Source organism: Dermochelys coriacea, chromosome 1 (genome assembly GCF_009764565.3).
Source record: "Dermochelys coriacea isolate rDerCor1 chromosome 1, rDerCor1.pri.v4, whole genome shotgun sequence".
NCBI lineage: Eukaryota > Metazoa > Chordata > Testudines > Dermochelyidae > Dermochelys > Dermochelys coriacea.
The window spans coordinates 224,959,506-224,982,207 of NC_050068.2; the positions used below are offsets into that span (position 1 = coordinate 224,959,506).

Genomic DNA, 22,702 nt, shown 5'->3' on the forward strand with positions numbered 1-22,702 from the left:
CTACCTCAGCTTATCATGGTGATTTTGAAATGCAAAATTTGGCCCTCTGTCTTGGCTATCTTACCAGAGAAAATATAGAAGTGAATGTTTTTTTCCCCCACTTTCTGCTTAAATTTAAGTTTTGCACTGCTACATAATGATGGAAATCTGTCAAGCATACTGTATGGAAAGGATATTACAAAAGATAAAACCCTGAAGAATATTCAGCCACTCTCGTTCTTCAGTTAGATGAACATTCTGACACGTCTTCTTAGCAAGAAGCCAGCATGAGTTTCTAATGAATCTAATGAACCAACAAATCTCCAGTATTTATTCGTTGGGACTTGTGTTATTTAAGAGAAAAAATAAAGCAATGTTCTAAATGCTTAACTGATTTTTATGTAAAACTCATTATAAAAATGAGATTATAATAATATGTACGGCAACATATGTCTCTTGTTATTGATGTGTCTGAATTCTTCTCACAGTCCTTTCAGGGGCACCCAAGCTGATTAACAGCAGAGAGCTAGCCACTGCAGCACATCTGAGTGAATAATTATTACAGGGTTTCTACAGTCTCTTCAAATTAAAGATGCTTCTTTTCCCTACTGGCCACTATGAAGCCCACCCTATAACGGTTTGACTAGCAAGCAGATTTTTTTGAAAAAAATCCAGTACATACTGCCATAGTTGTGAACAGCACTCCTCACATAAACAACAAAAAGACAGGGAGCCTGATTCTGATCTTCAAATGCACTAGTGTGGAACAACAGTAATGCTGTTCAAATAACTATTTATTCTGGGGTAGTCAGAATTGAGTAAAAAAACAAAAACAAAACAAAAAAACTACAGGACATAACACTGAAAGGGACCTCTCCTTGGTCATCAAATCCAGTCCCCTGCTATTGCAGGCAGCCTTCCACAAGGGCTTATACTCTAAGTTAAATCAAGACACAAAAGATAACTTGTTGGGAGAAACACTGGGAAAGACAGGAGGAAAAGGAGAAGATTACTGCTCTTGGGAAGCCCAGGTGATCTCAGAGAGAGATCGGGTGTTTTGTTAAAGGGGTTTAGCAGGGTTTTTTTTTTTTTTTTTGTTTCATTTTGGGAAGGGGATGGGGAGAAGAGGTGTTAACATTAAACAGAGCTTCCCTCTTGCCCCTAACTTGTGAATTAGTTTAGAAAGGCTTTGCAGAAGTAGTGAGTTTTAAGGAGGGACCTGAGCAAATCTAGTCAGATTATACCAAAAGCAGGAGTGCTTAAGAAGCAAAACCTGCAAGTCTTTTGAACGCAGTCCATACCTATCTTCTCTGTGTAACTGCAATATCAGGACAAAAGCGACCAATTGCACATTGTGACCCCCCCCCCCACACACACACAAGCAATTTCCATTAACGTCTCACTGAAGACAAGTCTAAGCAAGTATTAAGGTTTTGCATATGTATATCAAGCCGTTACATGTAAATTAGGTACTACCTCAAATTCTTGCTAAATTTTCAATCCAGCTGTTGGTGGCACCAAGTTTGAACAGCCTGTAATAAAGAGCATACTTCTCCAGTTGATGCCTGGATGTTCTAGTATACACCTCCCACTAACATGTTAATGAAAGATAGGCATATAAATCTCTTGTGAAGTAGAAGGGCTTCTGCTGGGTATTATCGATTTTGGATAAAAATGTCCTTATGACATCTCTAAGGCAACGCAAATGAAGATTCTAGACATTACACACATGTGCGCACACACGTAAATGACAGGAATTAGAAGAGCACTGGACTTCAAGCTGCTTAGGTGTGTCTGATGACTAGAGATGGAGGAACATTTTATTTAGTTAGAATAGCCTGAGAAAAAAAGGCTGAAGTCTTATATTCTGATTATGCAAAGATTTATGCATTTGCCTAATTCTACATACTGCAAGTAGTCTTACTGAAGTGAATGAGATGACTAACAGCATGTAAAACTACAGGTATAAGTCTTTGCAAGATCTATTATCTAATCTAAGGTACTTACATAACTCTCATTACCATAGTACCGGTGTACCTCAATCTTTAATGTACTTACGTTCACAATATGCCTGTGAAGTAGGGAAATATTATCCCCATTTTACAGATGGGGAAGCAACACAGAGAGATAAAGCGACTTTGCCCTAAGTCATACAGGAAGTCTGAAGTGGAGACAGAAACTGAACTCCGGTTTCCTGAATGCCTTAACCACCAATAATCTTCTGTATCATTATATTAAAACACCAATATGATTAATAAACAAAAATACTCAATAAGGGTATCAACAATGGAAGAGAAACTTAATGCAAAGTCTTCTGTCTGAGACTCCTATATTGAAAATTGCAGGTTCCAATTTCTGAACAACTGTCACAGAGAGTACTATTTTCATACCATTCCCCCTTGACTGATCCTAAAATCAGTCACATCTTGGTTATATGCAGCAGGCTCACCCTATGTGAAGAGTCATAGATATAGGAGGAACTAACTTGTATCAAAGCTGCACGGGCCAATATAGCTTAGTAAAAATAATATTAACTTTCAAACTGTTAAAGACTCACTTTCATTTTCTCCTAAAAGAGAAACAGTTTTCATGTATAGTTTCAAGAATACTTCCAGATGTTTTCATATTCCATCTTTTTGTATTATAGTGACATCTGCTGGTTGAATGTTTGCTAAAAAGTATTAATTTGAATTACTGTACTAGTATTTGACATGGATGTCAGAACAAAACGAAGAGGCAGGATATGTAGGAGCAAAGCTGAAATGCTGCACCTAAACAGCCCTGATGTCTTTCATTAGTGCAGCATGAAATATACATGCCTTCCCTAATAGACTAGATTAGAGCAGCGGTGGGCAAACCACGGTCCGCGGGCCACATCCGGCTCGTGGGACTCTTCTGCCCAGCCCCTGAGCTCCTGGCCCGCGAGACTCCCCCACCTACGCTTTCCCCCCACAGTCTCAGCTCACTGAGCTGCCGGCGCAATGCTCTGGGCAGCAGGGCTGTGAGCTCCTGGGGCAGCACAGCTGCAGAGCCCGGCCTGACCAGTGCTCTGTGCTGCGCGGCACGGCTGCCTGTCCTGGGTGCAGCCGTGCCGCCAGCCACTGGTGCTCCAGGCAGTGTGGTAAGGGGGCAGGGAGCGGGGGGGTTGGATAGAGGGCAGGGGAGTTCAGGGTGGTGGTTAGGGGCCAGGAGTGTGGATAGGGTCAGAATGATCAGAGGGCAGGGAACAGGGGGGTTGAATGAGAGTCAGGGTCCCGGGGGGGGGCGCAGTCAGGAAGGAGAGGAGGGGTTGGATGAGCAGCGGGGGGTGGTCAGGGGACAGGGAGCAGGAGGGGTGGATAGGGTAGGGATCCTGGGGGGGGGCCATCAGGAATGAGAGGAGGGGTTGGATGGGGCGGCGGAGGGCAGTTAGGTGTGGAGGGTCCGGGGGCGGTCAGGGGACAGAGAGTGGGGGGGGTGGATGGGGCAGGATCCCAGGGGGGCCATCAAGGGGCAAGAAGCAGGGGGGGCTCAGTTAGGGGGTGGGGGCCATGCCACATCTGGCTGTTTGGGGAGGCACAGACTCCCCTTACCGGCCCTCCATACAATTTTGGAAACCCGATGCGGCCCTCAGGCCAAAAAGTTTGCCTGCCCCTGGATTAGAGGGTGCTTGTGATGTGTTTTCCCAATCCCAATGCAGAATATAGAGAGATTCAAAAGCAATAATGAAACTGTTGAAATATCATACCATTTTATTGTGGCTTTCACTTGGGTGGGCCAAGCCTTTCAAAGTTGACATAGCAGAGTGAAAAATTAAACACGCTTCACTACCTAGGATTCTCAAGTAATTCATTGCAAGGCAGAAATGCAGCTCCGCAGTCCATTATTTCTGTCTGACTGTTAGTGATATTCCTATTCTGTCAAGAATTTAATCAGTCTTAAAGACAGAACTGCAGCCTTCATTCTGAAAACCTTGCTTTTTGTTGAATTAGAATATACCTAACATTTTCTAAAGGTAGGGTGTCTTAATACAGGCAAGCTATAAAAAAATTTAAAAAAAGCATTGAACAACACATCCAAGAGTGCAGACTAGTGTTTCAGTGCTTTGCTCTGAAACATCACTCTCATTTTTGACTGATAAAATGGAAGAAAAAGACCCAGATCTCCCTGCATCATTAACCCTTCTTTCCGTTCTCTATCTGTATAGGGCCTTAAAAATCTACTCCAAATGCTACTCCAGTACAATAGGCAATTGGAAGACATTACATTATGTTCCATTTTGTACTTTACAACCAAGTCATTGTGAAACAGGCGATCTCACGTCACTGTTCTTTGTGGAATAATGGTCTGGTTGTGAAGTCACTGTGTAGACAAGTGAAGCAGCCAAGTGAAGCTGCTATTATGCACTCTGTAACAACAGCTGACAGGTAGCCTTGAGTATGCAAGGCTTTTTTGTATATAAATAGAAAGGCAACAGTACCCAAAAATCCAATGTTATCTCCTCAGTCTTTTCCAGAAATGTTCTGGGTTCTTAGATCAAAGTGTTTTTGCCTGTTTCTTGTGCAGTTTGCCGCTGCAACCTCACTCTCCCAATCCAAAACCCAGCTATTTCTCAAATTTCCAAAAACGACATCCATTACTGTGCCAGATTGATTTTAAATATATACATGAACGGAGTGAGCACCTGGCCCTGCTGATATCTATGGAAGCTTTTACACCAATTTCAGCATGGCCAGGATTTCACCCTGAATATGCATTACACAACTTCATACCATGTATGCCCATTCCTTCCCCTTCCTCACTTCTTTTGTCCAATGTTCTCTCTGCCTATAACACATCTAATTTAGCTGCACTTAGAATCTTGCAGCTTATCTGCCATATTTTACTAGTTTGCAAATTGCTATGCACATCTATAGTATGATTAATAAAATAATCATAAAAGCATGGATGTAGTTTGGGGGAGGCCAAGGGGTTTTGCCCCCCACAACCTGCAAGCCTCAGGCAAGTGTGGAATTTTCCCCCGATGCACAGCCCTGTTGGCTTGACTGGAGCTGCCCCCACAAATACGGAAGTCAAGTTACACCTATTCATAAAAGTCCAATGGAAGTTCAATGTCACAGCTAAAGAACTGCATCTTAAACAGAACCCACAATGGACTGTTGCATCAGCACTAGGTATAAACCCAAGACACAGCATGGGATCTGACCTATGACCCTCTGGCAAGAGTGCTAGTAACTGAGACTTGTAGTCCAGGATCAAGCCTTTACAAAGAGATGCTGCACTTACAAAGAGATCATTCATTACGTAAGACTTCAATATTCAAATCAAATGCATACAAAACATTTTAATTAGGGCTGTCAATTAATCACAGTTAACTCACACAATTAACTCAAAAAATGAATTGTGATTAAAAAATTAGTCACAATTAACCTCAGTTTTAAATCGCACTGTTAAACAATAGAATACCAATTGAAATGTATTAAATATTTTTGGATGTTTTTCTACATTTTCAAATATATTGTATTCTGTGTTGTAATTGAAATCAAAGTGTACAGCGCTCACTTTATATTATTTTTATTACAAATATTTGCACTGTAAAAATAACAAAAGAAATAGTATTTTTCAGTTCACCTCATGTAGTGCAATCTCTTTGTCATGAAAGTGCAATTTACAAATGTAGATTTTTTGTTACAATAACTGCACTCAAAAACAAAACAATGAAAAACTTTAGACAAACAAGTTTGTTAACATTTACAGGAGATAATACTGCCCACTTCTTATTTACATCAAAGTGTAGTGTGAGAAAAGTGAAAGTGAGAACAGGCGTTCACATGGCACTTTTGTGGCTGGCATAGCAAGGTATTTACATGCCAGAGACAAATGTTTAGCGTATGCCCTTTCATGCTTCAACCACCATTCCAGAGGACATGCTTCTGTGCTGTTGACGCTCGTTAAAAAAAATAATGCATTAATTACATTTGTGACTGAACTCCTTGGAGAAGAATTGTATGTCTCGGCTCTGTTTTACTCGTATTCAGCCAGATATTTCATGTTATAGCAGTCTCAGATGATGACCCAGCACATATTGTTCGTTTTAAGAAAACTTTCACAGCAGATCTGACAAAACGCAAAGAAGCTATCAATATGAGATTTCTAAAGATAGCTATAGCACTCGACCCAAGGTTTAAGAATCTAAAGTGCCTTCCAAAATCTGAGAGGGGCGAGGTGTGGAGCATGCGTTCAGAAGTCTTAAAAGAGCAACACTCCGATGCTGAAACTACAGAACCCAAACCACCACCAAAGAAAATCAACCTTCTGCTGGTGGTATCTGACTCAGATGATGAAAATGAACATGTGTCGGCCCATACTGCTTTGGATCTTTATCAGCATGGATGCACGTCCTCTGGAATGGTGGTTGAAGCAGGAAGAGACATATGAATTTTTAGCACATTTGGCACATAACTATCTTGTGACACCAGTTACAACAGTGCCATGCAAATGCCTGTTCTCAATTTCAGGAAAAAGCACTACTCCTGGGGGAATTCTGCTCACATGCACAGAATTCATGTCCCCCGCAGAAAAATGACTTTCTGACAGGGAAGCTCCAAGAGCAGTCACACGCCACTCCCTAGCAGCACAGGTACATCATTTCAGGCACCCAGAGCAGCCAGCGGAGAGGTAAATCACTGTGGTGGCTCCTACCCTGAGCTGGGATCAGCTGCCTGCCTCACACCTGGTGTGCCTGGCACAGAGAGGCAGGGCCCCAGGGTGTTTCTGGGGCAGGCCCAAGCCTTGTGCTGTATCCAGGTCAGGTACAGACTCACTGCTGAATCAGTGTCCCAGGGGCGGGGGTGGTGGGGCTGCAGGGTGATCTCCCACTGCTATGCTGGGACCTTTGCATTTATTTATTGATAAATAAAACTTGCAGAATTTTAAAATATTGTGTGCATAATTTTTTGGCATAGAATGACCTCAGGAGTAAAGCACCTGGCCTGAGGCCAAAGGCAGAGAAGTCCTTGGCATGTCACACAGTTTTTCCTTTTGTTAGGAGTCTAAATAAAATACAGCATCCCCAGGAAGGGGAGAGATGTTTTCATTAACTCAAGTGTCCACTGTCTCTTACCATGGGGAAATCTGGGCTCTATTACAATATAATTTATAACCTGACTGTGTCCCCGTTAAATGTTGCTCCAAACCACACATTGTGTTGCTTATCTAGCACTACAGACATTTACTATTAGAAAGTCTCCTGGTTTATTGCTCTTCAGAATTTGAGACACTCATATATATCTGGGTACTTATGCATCCCTCTTCATTGTAGTATTCAAGTGCCTGTCTGTAACAACATTCTCTGCCTACACGCGAGAGCCTCATTCAGGGGCCAAGTCATGTTCTGAAAGGCCCAGCACTTAAGGCCTTTCAGTGAGATACAAGTCACTTCAACCTCTTGCTGGTGGATGTGTCAGGAATCCTCTAGTTAGTACTAATGCACGTTTACATCATGTCTAGAAATACTCCAAAGCATTATGGACTACCTACTGCACACGTGCATACACACACCCTTCATGATATTACTGATGAGACAAAACAATAAAAGTAATAGGAGTAATGACTACAGAATGGCCAATCACTGGGAGAAAACCAGCCCTGCTGCCACTGACATAATAACCCAACCTCTACTATTTAACCCTTCTTCATACCCCCAACCTCCAAACCCCATCCCCAGCACTTACCTGCTGCTTTCCAAGCTGCAATGGAATTGCATTGCTCAGGACTAGGAAATACTTTTCCTGCTTCCCATCCAGTCACCAAAGCAATGAGACCTAACATCAACAGGCCAGAACCTCAGTTAACTCTCTCGAGTGATGCTTTGTAACTGATTTATCCTTACTGATTCCAGCTCTGTGTAACTAATTCTGTTGCACTGCTGATTGTGCTCCCTCCTATTACTGCCATTTTTTGGATTATGATGCCATTTAATTGTGTTCAATTCCTCTTAATTAATTCCATTAACTGTGTTTACAATTTGAGTAATTTAATGGATTGCCTTCTAATCTGCTCACTCCTTTCTAAACCTGATTGACAGGAATGTGGCAAGGCATCTCCTGGCTATTGGTTTATGCCCCCTTAATTCTCCCCTTCTCCTCCACAACCCTATGTTCCCAGCTCACCCACCTCCCAATTACTATGTCTCTTGTTACTATAAATTCTTTTTACACCTCCACTTCTTCCCTTTGGAATCATTTGCTCTGTCATCATCCACATCCCTTTGGCTCCTCCCACAATCTCCATCATATTTTCCCTCTCTCAAACTCAGACCACATCTCCAAAAAAAATGGCTACTACCCATGATCTTTTCCATGTCCTGCTCTTTCCATCTCCTTTCTTCCTCATAGACTTGGCTCTCTCACTCTAATGCCCTATCTGCCTTCCTACACCATACCCATCTGGTGGTGGTGGCAGCACTGAGATCATCTTACTCCCACTACCACTAATTCCAACTTCTCCTGCCTCAGTCTTTTCAGAATACCTTGCTATTCTGTTCCTCCTCTCCGTCTGCTAATCTCCCCGCTCTTCCTCTTAGATTCCTTGTTTCATCCATCTGCTTCTTGCAGTTCTCCAGCATCCTTTTCTGTAACTTCCACTTCCATGCAGATAACCCCTCACGTCCTCTCACTTTCTGTGCCTCACTTTCTCATCCGACCTACATGTCTGGATCAGTACCTCACTCATGTGGTCAGTTGACCTAGTACTAACCCAAAACTGCTCTTTCACTGACCTCCTCACCAAATTCTCTCACTCGTCTTTGCCTTCAGTCTCTCTCAGTCCCCCAACACCCTAGTCCTCTAATGACCTACAAGCCATCAATACCTTCAACATTCTCCACCAGCTCCTTCCTCCCATTAGTAATCTGTACTTAAAGCTCTAACTCCAACCACACTTCTATCTGACCCCTTTGCCCCTAGTCTTTTGGGGGGGGGGGTATTTGCTGTCCTGCCAATACCCAGCCCTTGTATCTATTCTTCTCTTGCTGTGACCCTGATCCTGTTGGATGGAGAGGTTGAGGTGACCACTAATACATCAGATAAATTGAAACTGTAAAGTGTGAAAAAAGGAATAGTTTAGTGAAAGATTCATTTACTTTAAAAGAAACTATATAATAAGATCCCAGGAATGTCTCTCAGAAGCCTAACATGTCCATTGAGTCCGTGTGAAGTGATGGAACAACTACATGCATAGCTGAGGGGTTTTTTTTGTTCAGACTATCATGAGGTTGCATCACTATTACAATCCAATTTTTAAGTTCTTGGTCATTTTGACTTTATGAATTACACCCCGTTTGCATACAGCTACAGTAAGATATGTATGCCAAAATCCTAAATCACAGTGATATAAGTAACTCAGTTACCACACTTACTCTATAACTAATTTACTTGCAACAGTTTCATTGGTGGGATGGGCAAGACTGCACAGACGGTGGATTACTTGACCCAACTGCCATCTCCACAAATCTCTCAGCACAACCCCCCAGACACAAATCAACACAACCATCCACAATAATCCCAAACACCACTTATCTGTTGAGTCTGTGTGAAACAGCTACAGCATGGTTGAGAACTCTTTTTGTTAAGAACAGCATTGAGTTCAATCATCACAGAGCCCTGTGAGAACCAGATGGAATGATGGAGCCCAAAGGTTCGGTGACAGGGGGAACGTAACTGATCAGAGAAAGAGTAATGGCTACATGGGTGACAAAGAGGTCAGACCAGGCCAGACAGGGGGTCCGCTCTATGCACAAACTTTGAGGAATGCATACTCGTGACACTCTGTGACTGTGCGTGGAAACAAGAGCTCCCATCGCCCCCCACCCCAAACACACATGACTTTACAAATTACACCTCCATGATAGCACGGAGGTTTCAGCTACTAGCCTCAAATATTTAAAAGCCATAAACGTGTCCTGATTTTGCCAGACTCTGCATTTTTAAAGTTTTAAAGTTATTTGAGGTTTGTGCCACACCTAGCATGGAACAGTAAGAAGGATACTCAAATAGATCTACACGGAGGTTAGAATGCTCCCCCTCAGTCTTGGGCACCTGGTTCAGCAGAAGCCACTCACTCTTCCACATACAGAGCAAACACTAAGTTGGCAACTGCCATTATAGCAACTGGAGAGTTGAATTTAGTATTGGAGGAAATGACGGGAAGGGATGGAGAGGAAAATACCAGCACAAACCTGCCAAAATTAACAGGGTAATGGCTCCCATCACTTTGTTTTGAATTATTAACAATGTTGTTTTAGTGATGAGTGTTTCAATTGAAACATACAAGTACATGCATCTAGAAGAGGGCCATAATACTGCACACATGTATGCCATTCTCACACAACAAGCAGCCCTGATGGAACACAGCACAGGACTTCAAAACAAACACATCATAAAGGTATTCACCAATAGATCATCCATCCAACTGGATCAGCTAAAGAGCCAGCTGGTGTCTGCCAAACATATACAACCAATCCTGGTTTTCATTTTTAAAGAGTCTGTTCACTCATCTAAATTACTGTCTGTGGATTTTATTTGTTCTTTGAAGTTGAGAAAACATTTTCCTTAGTACAATACAATTACCACCAGTAGACAGTAGTCCATTACCAATCCAAAAACACTAACAAAAAGAAATACAGCACAACCATACTACAGATACAGGGCTCCCTTTCTGCAAAGCTAGTCCTTTAACAAACCCAGATTCAAACAAAAGAGACAAGTTCAGAAACATACAATTAATCGTCTGTCCAGAAGGTATTTTACGAAACACAACAGCTACTTCATGTCCTGCAATAAGGACATCCAAATGAGTCTGGCTAAAAATAGTAAGTTAGCAAATATCATTCAGTACTATCCATTAATGCCCATGCAATGAATGAGCAAAACCTAGACCAATTATTCTGATATCATTAGCACAATGGCAGAATCAGCAGTTGAGAAAGTACTGCTCACCGCAAGTCCTTGTTTTCAGGTGCTTACAATTTTTTTTTTAAATATCCTTTAGGCTGATATTTTTCATAATTGTTCTCACTGAAAAGGCAATTTTGGGAGGGCAGTTCTGTGAAAATCTTGTTTAGCAGAACTAGGAAAGTAGCCCTGGGTGGGACTCGGTGGATTGGGACATGGGGCAAGGATAAAAGTTTGGGTAAGAATAGGCCAGAGTGTCAGACCTACTACAAGCAGATACAACTATGCTAAAGTTAATGGGGTTACGCCCATTTGCAATTGATCTGAACTTGGTTCATCATGTTAGCCCAACAAGATATTGAAATGCTAAAAGAATAATTAATTGATTCTTCCAACACTGATGCTCACTCTTATGTATCCTTACTTATGTCTAGTCTTTCCCCCACCCACACTCTAAGGCTATGTCTAAACTACCAAGGTAAGTTGACCTACGCTAGGCCAAGTTACCTCGGGGCCTAAACCGCGGTGGGAGGGGGGAGAAGAGGGGCTGACGGGAGAAATTCTCCTGTTGACTGACTTTACTCTTCTCATCAGGAGTCAAATACAGGGGTTGACTGGAGAGCGATCTGCTGTCGATTTGGAGGTGAAAGACCCACTAAATCGACCGCCAGTGGATCGATCTCAGAGCATCATGGCTGTAGACTAAGTTCTTATTGATGCACTGTATCATCTACTGTTATAGCTGCTTTGCCGGGAGATATTTGTACAAATGACACTCAAAATTAGACTGCAATGTCCCAGTAAAGAAGCAAATAGTGCCACCTTGTGGTAACTCAAAAAATTCATCTAGTAGACTGGACAAGATTTTCAAGTAAGTGATAAGTGATTTCGGGCAACCAACTTGAGACCCTTATCAGGACCTGATTTTCAGGGGTTGGGAGTTCAGAACTTTCTGAAAATCAGGCCCTTTCATGGTTTTTCAAGTTGAGTACCCAAGAATTCGCACATAAGGCCAGAGGGAACCGTTTTGATCAAGTCTAGGGGTCAGCAACCTGTGGCTCCAGAGCCAAATGCGGTTCTTTGGCTGCCCCCTTGCAGACAGCCAATTTTTGAGGGAGTGTGAGGTGCAGGCTCTGGCCGGCAGGTGCTTACCACAGGCAGCTCCTGGCTGGCGGCACAGCAGTGCTTAGGCAGGCTGCCTGCCTGCCCTGTCCCCACGCCACTCCTGGAAGCAGCTGACTGCTGGCATGTCTCTGCCCGCCCCTTGGTGGTAGGGGAGCAGCAGGTCTCCGTGCACCCCCCACGCCCACAAGCACCGGCCGCTGAGGCTCCCATTGGCCCTGCTGTGCTGCCGGCTGGGAGCCGCCTATGGTAAGCGCCTCGTGGCCAGAGCTTGCACCTCAAACCCCCTCCTACACCCCAACCCCTTGCCCCAGGTCAGAACCCCCTCCTGCACCCAAACTCCCTCCCAGACCTTGTACCCCCCCTGCACCCCAATCCCCTGCCCCAGCCCAGAGTCCCCTCCTGTTTATATTCAAATTCAAACAGCTCATTACCAAGGCAACTGTTGCCTACCAATAAAACTCTTGGAATTTCTTGTGAAAAGGAAGCAGATGTGCTGTCTTTATTAGTATGTTCCAACATCCAACAGTTTGAAAAAGTCTAAAGTCAGAAATAAACTAGATCAGATAAATACCTTCAAATCAAAAAAAAGACAACCAAGAAGAGAAAGCTAGAAAATGCACCTCGAGAATTTCAAAATGATTGGACTAAGTCTTTTATAGAGCTTTTATAGCAAGTTCAGCTGGACTCCCATTGTGCCTCATTTGCAATGAGAAACTATCCAACAATAAGCAATCAATTCTAGAAAGACATTTTGAAAAGAAACATTGGATGTTTTGTTGAAACCTATCCAGCTGGTGATGCGAGGAAAAAAGCAGTAGAGGAGCTCCGACGCAAAGCAGAGCAAACAAGACGTACGTTTGCTAAATGGATGAAGGCGCCAAATGGAACTGCTACTGCTAGTTTTGTGGCAGCTCAAGAAAACGTCAAATGAGGGAAGCCATTCACAGATGGACAATACGTGAAAGAATGTTTCATTAAAACATCTGAGAACCTCTTCAGCGATTTTAAAAACAAAGATGTAATAGTTAAGAAAATTAGAGAAATGCCATTATCTGCGAAGACTGTAAAGGACAGAACTATTAAGATGGCCACAGACGTAACCAGCCAGCAGATTAGAGACATTAGATCAGCACCAGGTTTTTCTATTGCCTGCGATGAGACATGTGATGTGGATGACATTGCTCAGGTTGCCTTACTCGGCAGATACGTTAATGATCAAGGTCCTCAAGAACAGCTGATTGCATTATTGCCACTCAAAGGACAAACTCGGGGCGAAGATACTGCATCTGCTGTCACTGAATATCGGATACAAAAAGATATTGACATCAGCAGAAAAATCTCTATTGCTACAGATGGAGCACCAAGCATGAAGGGGACACGCAAAGGTTTTGTTTCTTTACTTAAAAAAAAGTATAGAGCATGATGTAATTTCATTTCATGACATAATCCACCAGAGGGTGCCATGTGCACAAAACTTTCCAGAGGAAATCTCAAAAGTATGGAAATGGTCGTGCAGATTGTTAACAAAATAATGGCAAGTGCACTCAACAGGGCCATCCTTAGGCATATGCAGCATATGCGGCTGCATAGGTCACCCAAAAAACTGGGGCACCACCCTCGCGGGCTGTGGCGCGGACTCCTCTTCTCTCCAGCTCTTCCCCCATTCTGGGCTGCAGGACCCTCCCCTCCGGCCACTACCTTCTCAGCCAGCCAGCTGAGGGCTCCAGCTTGGGCCCTGGGGCCCGGAGTGAAAGTTTGCATGCGAGTGAGCAGGGAGGAGCCGGGCAAGGCTGGGAACAGAGCGGGAGGGTGGAAGATATCTGGAGGCTGGAAAGAGATGGGGGAGTGAGCTCGGGGGGGTAGAGCCGGGCACGGGATATTGGGAAGCAGGGGGAAGGAGGAGGAACGGGGCTGGGAATTGCTGTGGGGAGCTGGGCTGGGAAGGGAAAATGTGGGGGAGGTTCTTTGTTTGGCAAGCAGTAGGGCCTCTTGGGGAGCAGCTGTTCTAAGCAGCCCTGCACTGTATCTGCGCCTCTCCCCTCTTATGCCCACACGCGCTGCCCCATCAGCAACTCCCTGCAATCTCTCCTAGTCTCCTTTTCATTTTGCCTCCCTCTTCTCTGATGTGGATGATCCCCTTTGGACGGTCACCTTTTTTTCATCTCCTCTCTTCCCCAGCAGGGATCAGCAGCAGTGGGCTGGGAGGAGGGAGAGACACACAACCAGGGTGGGGAGGAGGGAAAGGTAAAAGAAAATAAAAGAAACTGGTGTTTGCTTTTCCTGCCCATTCACAATATTCCAGTGTCAACAGGAGGAAAATGACACTAAGGGCATGTCTACACTTACATTTTATAGCGCTCTAACTTGCTGGCTCAGGGGTGTGAAAAATCACCCCCCTGAGCGCAGCAAGTCAGAGCGCTTTAAAGCGCCAGTGTAGACAGCCTCCAAGCACTGAGACCCAATCCTCTCGTGGAGGTGGATTACCAGGAGCGCTGGGAGAGCTCTCTCCCAGTGCTTGCGCACCACCACACTCGCACTTCAAAGCGCTGCTGCAGGAGTGTTCCCACAGCAGTGCTTTGAAGTTTCTAGTGTAGACATACCCTAAAACAAAAGGAGGACGGGGGTGTACCTGGAGCAGAAAAGCAGCAATCAGGGCTGCAGAATACAAGGCAGGGAGTGACCTCTTAGCTGGGGAAGAAGATGGATTCGCACTTGACAAGGCTGGAGTAGCTGAAAACTTTTATTTAGGGAAAAGGGACATGATTTTTTTTCTTGTGGATCCACGTATCTCCAGGGCTGTCTCTCAGGCTGGTAGCATTTTGAATGAGGGAGAGTTCTAAACAGTGCAGAGTTGAGTGGGATTTTAAAGGTCCCTTCAAGAATGCAGCTTCTTCTTCCTCACCCACGGGAAAGACCTTTAAAAACGGCCTAAATAATCCAAAACAAGAGCCACTGTTCAAATGAGACTTGGCTGATTATGTTACTCAGGGTTCTTTCAACCCAAAGCTCTTGGTAACTTTTATTCTGTGTGAGGTTTCAGAGTAGCAGCCATGTTAGTTTGTATTCGCAAAAGGTGTCAGGAAATAAATCAGGGGAGACATGGCCGTCCGACCGATAGATGGCTGGCAAAAACAGGACAACACAAGAGTGCTTTCACTTAAAGCTAAATTTTACTTAGTCTCAAGCACTTACACACATCCGCAAAAGGTTAGTAAAATACCCCAACCCTTGATAATTACCAAAGCTAAGGGCGGCTCTTGAGTGACACAGCGGCAGGCTTTCGGTGGCCAAATCTTCCGTCTGCTGGTGGGGACTGCAAGATGGGTTCGCTCCTGCCTTGGTTAAGCTAAGCCTGCTGACTTGGCTGCTCTTAGCAATAAGCCAGTGTTTCCCAAACTTGGGATGCCCCTTGTCCAGGGAAAGCCCCTGGCGGGCTGGGCCCGTTTGTTTACCTGCAGGAAGCGGCGGCTGGTACATCCCTCGGCCCATGGGGGCTGCAGGAAGCGGCGGCCGGTACGTCCCTCGGCCCGTGCCGCTCCCGCAGCCCCCATTGGCCTGCAGCGGGGGACCGTGGCCAGTGGGAGCCGGGACTGGCTGAACCTGCAGACGCGGCAGGTAAACAAACCAGCCCAGCCCGCCAGGCACTTTTCCTGAACTAGTGGCGCCCCAAGTTTGAGAAACACTGCAATAAGCCATAGTGGTTTCAGGAACTTTACTCATTTGCTGACATCTCCCCGTACTGTTATGGCTCCAGCCCCACTGTTGAAGTACAGCCAAGCCCTGTGAGCCAAGGTTATATTCTGAAAAGAAGGGGCCAAAACCAAGGGAAGGGATACCAGTGGTATAGAGAAGTTCCAACTCTTATCCAAGCCCTGGAAAAGATGGCTCAAGATATTCAAGTATGAAGTGTATAGTTATTGAGCATGGTAATATCCAGGAGTCGGAGCGCTGATGGCAATACAAGTGTTACCTGATTAAGGACTGGAAGCTTTGATCCTCTAACTTTTTTTTCCCCCCCAAGAGGAAGAGCTGCCCAGAGTTCCTGTGCCTGTTTATTTTCCTTTCCCGCTTGCAGTGGCCCTGATATACCTCAGAAGTCTCAGTTTTTTCTCAACTTTAAATGTGGAATTTTCTTGGTGTTTGGTTTCAAAGTCTCATAAGAACTGCAAGTCAATCACCATAGTGTTTTTCTTAAGAGCCTTCTGGAAAGCAACTAGTCTTTAAATAGAAATTAAAGCAGTATTGCTAACTCATAATTTTGTCATGACTCTCATGATAATTATTGTTTTTCTTAAAACCCCAGCTCCTGGAGTTAAGTGGCTGTGTGATGATTTCAGCTGTCATTGTTTAAAAAAAAAAAAAAAAAAAAAAAAAAAAAAAGTTAGTTTCTAGCCCTTGTGATTTTGGAGAAAACATCAAATGTGACCCTCATGCACCCTAAAGGCTCAAAAAGCAGCAGGCAAATAAAAAACACCAAATCTATTACGTAATCTCATGATTTTTGGTGAACCTGACTCATGATTTTTGAACATTTGGGGTTGGCACTACTGTGAAAGCAACTTAAAAGCATCAGTTTCTAGGCTATTATTTGTAATGGGGTAACACCCCGAGAGACCCAGGCAGGTGCATTATAAACTCACAGGGCCTTACCCTAGTAGGAGGTTTCCAAAAGTTAAATGATCTATTCTAACAACAAAGTAAGTAGCCTAAATTTCTTTCTACAATTGTTTCATTTGTTGTAGTCAAGAGTAAGAATATACTTAAAATGTTAAAGCCTAACCAGGGTCCCTTAAGCGACATGATACAAGATGTCAGAACACGTTAGAGTATTAGCAATTCTATACACACACACACACACACACACACACAGTCAGCTAATTTCTATGTTTTCTGCAAAAAAAAAAAAAAAAAAAAAAAAAAGCGCTAGAGTTTTCAGTTGCCTAAGCAGCCCCTGGAATCACACTTAAAGTTGCCCCCTCCAACCAAAATCTGAAATGGTGCCCCTCATCATGGGTCCAACTTACTCCAGTTGACTGACTCATTTTAATTGCTTCATGTGACACACTTAAAACAAAACAAAAATAGACAACCCACATCCCTTTTATTTTTGCTCAGTGTAGGAGGAATCAAGAAGGGTGAAGAGCCTGGCCTGATGCACTAATATCTCTGCCACATGGGGTATAGGGGTTTAGGTCTTTAGCTCTTCAGGCCGGCAACGCATGAGCGTGAAACAGGGGCAGCAGCTTAGCTCCTAAAGAAAGGCCATCTCAAGCATCCTCTTTCTACCTGATTCAGGAATGCGATCTTTGTAGTGGGGAATGCAGAGGGGAAAACAGTCATTTTGAATTGGCTTAACTCCCCAATGAAAATAAAGTTGCATAGCCAATTAGAATACCTACGAGAGTAAAGGTGCTGAAGGTTACTTGTATTTTGTCAGCCAAGCACTCAAAGAAAGAAATAAAATCATATACACACACACACACGCGCGCTAGAGTGTGTGTGTGTGTGTGTGTGTGTGTGTGTGTGTGTGTGTGTGTGTGTGTGTGTGTGTGTGTGTGTGTGTGTGTGTGTGTGTGTGTGAAATAAAGAATACAATCTTGACCAATGGGGTGAGCGTTCTACTTCTGGAACAATGCTTCCCTTTTCCACATTGGTTTTTCAGCTGCAATTATTGAATTAAAATCCCCAGCTGTGCCTGCAGAGCACTTGACATTAAAAAGACTTAATATGCTAATGAAGATGGATGAATATCTATAACTTTAAAGTGAATTTTGTGTGTTGGTGAAAGATGCAGGGTTAATAAACAATGGAAATGAAGCCTTATGTTTATCTTTAGCACAGGTACAATATGGGCAATGCAAGTTTCTGTACAGTACCCTGCCTCAATCCCCTTACCCAGAGGAATCACACCTCTCTGGGGCCTAGTGGATAGTGTGGTCCCCATGCTGACTTGATGACCCGTCCAACAAGGATGCCAGTTAGTATAATTTTTAATGTGAATACCTGCCCACTAGCCACTGAGAAGCAGTTGTTAAATGGTAATGACTTTCAGCCTCTTTTGTGAAACACTAATTTGGGGTGCATATCCCATAACTAATTCCAAAAGCTCACACTAATCCGTTCCATTAACTTGATTGGGACCAGACATGCGAGTTAAAGGTTTGAAGAATCTGCCTTTGAAAGTGGCATAAAATTTAGGGAATGACCTTTATACTTTTATTTAGTGGCATTTATGGAAAAACTGAAAGAGAAATCGTAAGGGTCTGTTAGTTAACTCTGAAAATGTTAGCCACTTTGAGGTGCCTTGCATTTGGTCCTATTTAAAATCCTACTTGCTACATATTGATGGTACATACTAAGCACGGAGACCAGTGAGCATTTAGGTGAGAATCACATGCAAGATCAGGTCAGGCAATGGCTAAGGGACAAATTCTGTGTACGCAACTTCTAGAGACTTCAGTCTCATGGGCTGTCGAATAGAACTTTGCTCTTGGGGACAGAGATTGTCTTTTTGTTCCGTATTTGTACAGCGCCTAGCACAGCAGGATCCTGGTCTGTGACTAGGGGTCTTCGGTGCTAGCAAAATACAAAGAGAGAATCATCTTTCACCAGCACTACATTCACACAAACAGAAGACAGAGTGCACCACGTACTGGGTCAGCAAGGCAGTCTAGTAGCAACATGCTGCATTGCCATTTCAGAGATGCAAGTTCATGTCCCACTTCCTCCCCCTTCGGCTGGCAGCACTGAAGTTTATGTTCGGTCCCAGGAACAAGCACCTTGTGATGTTCTCTTGCAATTCCTATAACTGCCTCAGAGGGGGTTGTCTTGTACCTGAGGAAGCCATTTCCAGCTCTCCTCACAGAGGTTGCCTACTGAAGACAAGAAGTTTGGTACTGCCAGTTTAAAACATTACTACATACATTTAATCAACTGGTGCAACAGAAACTGATTTAAAATGGGAGTGGAGGGTAAATCAGGTGTGTTAAAAAAAGTCACAACTCAAAAATATATTTGAGAATGGCAAAGTGATTCCACAACAGAATTTAGAGAGCTACGGACACCTCAGGATAAAAACCTGACAAGCATGTTACATAGAGACCACTCTGCTAACTGTGCAATGGATCACATTTTCTGCATTTTAATTCCCTATGTTTATTATGAGGGGTATCTGCATGCAGACAGGACCTCTGCCTCTTAAGAGTCCACTAGAGCTTGCTGCTCATTCCCCCCTTGAAATAATAACTGGCAATGTGCAAAATCCAAGTCTTCTCCTCAACAGTTTAATGGGAGTCACAAGGATAGAACGTTAGGATTTCAGGTGAGGATTAAGCAGCAGAAGCATGGCTGACAAGTGGAATCCTGCTTTTCCATGCAAATTTTCCTAGCAATTAAAGAAGATGGGGGAGGAAAGGAGGGGACATTAATCTCCCTAGACATTTCACAGAAGCACCCCTCATTTTATTTTTTATATTGGAAGACTGAACCGTTATCAGCATTCTCCAGAAAATAGCATCATGTTCAACATTCAAAAGAGCCCAGATATTTTCCTTGCAACAGATACGTGGGTTGTTGTGTTTTGTTTTTTTTAAGGGGGGGGAAGGAAGAAGTAAAGATTTGCTTGCACAGAGAACCTCTTGATGGAGGTCAATTATACAGGACAAATTGTTCAAGGACTAGTCATCCAAGTACAATTATAACTTCTACAATGCACCGAGGTCAGCAAACCCTAAGGCAAACAGCAAAGGAGATACCAGCTGACTACATTAAGCATTTCTTAAAATTTTTCTAAGATTTAATAAAAGTGGATTTTAATAAAACAATTAATTCCCAGTTTCCGTTTCTTCACTGATTTGAGCTAGGTTTCAAATCTGTTCCTCCCTCCATGTAAACCACACACAGAGCGCAAGATTTTCCCAGATGCATGCCAAATTGTAGTAATACTTAGCTCCTATACAGCACTTTTCATCAGTAGTTCTCAAAGCGCATTGCAGAGGAGGTCAGTATCATTATCCCCATTTTACCCATGGGAAGTGACTTTCCAAGGTCACCCTGCAGGCTAGTGGCAGAACCCATGAATAGAACCCAGGTCTCCCAAGTCCCAGTCCAGTGCCGTATGCTAAGCCATGCTACTTTCAGTGATTTCAGTGCAAGGATAACACACATTTTGTTTTTAAAAATACAACACTTGGGCTGGAAAGACAGGATATGATTATTTATTCCATGCAATATAGTCTAGTTTGCAGCTCTGCCCAAGAGCCAACAGATGTCAGCATGACCTACATGGTCGAGCCAATTAAATGGCTAAAGACTTCCTAGCAAACAACTGTATAAATTTTTTTATTTTATTTATTTATTTTTTTAAAAAGGGGAGGAAGGGGCTGGTCACCAGTGACCTAGTGTTCAGTTCTCTGCATGGTCTTATGTGGGATCCAGGTTCCATTTCCTGGTCTCTGGATTCTTGGACTGGCAAGGGTAGAGTGCACCAAACTGGTAACACTTCAGCCCTTTGATGACATTCTCCCACACCATTCACATTATAGCCAGTTATGAAGCAGTACTGATAGGCTTTGAAGCAAGTTACAAACATGGATTATTTGGAGCACAGTGGTCTCTTCTCTCCCCAGGGAATACCAATCCAAATGAAGTGTCCTCACTTATCCCTTTCCCTCACCTCCACCCATTTGCTTCCCATCCTTACCTCCCTTTTGCTGGAAAGGATCCTTCCAAGGCCACTTCTGCTGCATTCATCCACTTGCCTCACCTCAAAGCATAACCATACAGAGCTCTAAGGGGCTTCCCCAGAACAGAAGCACTCCAGTACTGCAAAACTCAGAGCCTAGCCTATGACACTCTCAATCTCTATAGCAGGGGTGGCCACTTACTGACCCTCCAGGCTGCATACGACAATCTTCAGAAGTTCAAGAGCCAGAGTGCACCTGCCAGGGCTTGGGGCTTCAGCCCTACTCCTGCTGAAGCCCCGAGCCCTAGCAGGCACGCCCTACGGGGCTGGAGCCCCAAGACCCCCCACCCCACTGGGCAGAAGCCAGAGGCACCATGTGGGGATGCACGTTGGGTGACATGCCCCCCCTCACATTTTTGCGAGGGTTTGCTGGCCCTGCTCAGTTACGCGGTGCCGCATGGTCCCCTCCCTGAACGGCAGCTGCTAGAGCCGGCAAGCTGGGAGCTGCTGCAGCAGGGGGAGAGACATGGCAAACAGCTAAGAGCTGGAGGGAAAGGCCACTGAGAGTAAGGGGGAGGGGCATGACAAGCTGTTGGGAGAATCAAATCTTTAAATCGTGCCCCCCACTCCCTCCCCGCAAGTCTGGTAGGCGGAGATTGGAGGAGTCGGGGGAGCAGGGAGGACTCTGGAAGTCGCACTTTAACAATAAAAGAGCTGCATATGGCTCGTAAGCCACGGTTTGGCCACCCCTGCTATATAGCATGCAGGCAACATCAAGGTAACAGACACACACAGTGCTCCTATCAGGAACACACTCAGAAATGTGAAGTATCACTTTCATACAAAGTACCGGAAAAGCAACCGAGTAGCAGGGACAACAGAAGGGTCAGCTCAGAAAGGGGAATAGAACAAGCAAAAGAATAAGGATGGACTGACGGGAAGGAAGATGATGTGGTGGGAATAAAGGATTTGAACTGATACTAGGGGTCACTATTATGTTCCTTTAGGCGCCAAAGGGTACTTACTTTCTCTCTACCCATTTGATTTTCCAATAGCCTCCAATAACAAAAAGTCCAAAACAGTTTTAACGTACCCGGACCAGGCTGGGCAACCTAACAACTAAACCAGGTCTCTGGATCTCTTGTAATCACAGAAACGTGCCGCTGGCCTCTGAGAGAGGTAGAACTTCCAGCATTCCCATTACACCATTGCCCCAACTCATCACTCCTCAGGATAGCAACAGCAGTTTAGGGCTTACGGGTGCAAGGCATAAAACATAGATTGGGGAAAGAAGGGAAGTGATTAATCAGATCATCAGGAACCTGGACTCTGATAGAGATGGGGTTGTGTCCCCCCTTGAGTTTCCTAAGGGGAAAAAGTGCCCAGGGGGGTGGGGAAGAGAACGGAAAATTCTCTCTTACCTGTCAAAAGGGGCTGGAAAGTTGGAATCTCTTGCAATTTTATCACATCAGGATCATTGCTTACATTCCGCGAGGACTGTGTTCCCGGAGCCACCACCACAATATCATCCATTTTAGCTCGTTGCTTGGCTGGAGAAGGAGATGCTGTGGGGAAAAATAAGTAAATCAAACATTTAAATGAATAAGGAGGTACAGTGCTAACACTGTCACTACTGATCTGCTTCATCCTTTGTCAAAAAAATATGACTGTGGTGTGTACAGTCTGTCTATATTAAAGCTTTTCTATAGCAGCCACCACTGGAGTACCTAGATGCCTCCCAGGTAAGTTAAATGGATTTCACTGTGCTCTTCTACTTTCCCTGGTTATAAGAGGCTCTGCTTGATAGATATAGATTACTTACCCTTTTATATTGGGTAGTACCACATTCAGTATTATTGCAGGGTTTTTTAAAAGTCAATGGAATGCTGAACAAAGAATATTTGTCACTTAAAAGTTGATTGAGCTATCAGAAAGTAACTGCTGTCGGCCATTTCAAACCTTCACTTAGACCCAGAAGTGCTGC

At 44.0% G+C, this 22,702-nt stretch overlaps 1 protein-coding gene across 2 annotated transcripts in view; it reads right to left on the reverse strand.

The window, feature by feature from the left end:
* Positions 1-22,702, reverse strand: part of BORCS5 (BLOC-1 related complex subunit 5) — a 113,858-nt gene that overhangs the window by 89,115 nt on the left and 2,041 nt on the right. The window contains exons 2-3 of one of the 2 annotated variants that reach the window (XM_043515054.1): positions 22,140-22,283; positions 7,692-7,781 (exon numbers count right to left, since the gene is read on the reverse strand). In XM_043515054.1, coding sequence (XP_043370989.1) covers positions 7,692-7,781; positions 22,140-22,283 — 234 coding nt within the window. The remainder of the gene's footprint in view (positions 1-7,691; positions 7,782-22,139; positions 22,284-22,702) is intronic. The other variant, XM_038387864.2, reaches the window with a different exon arrangement.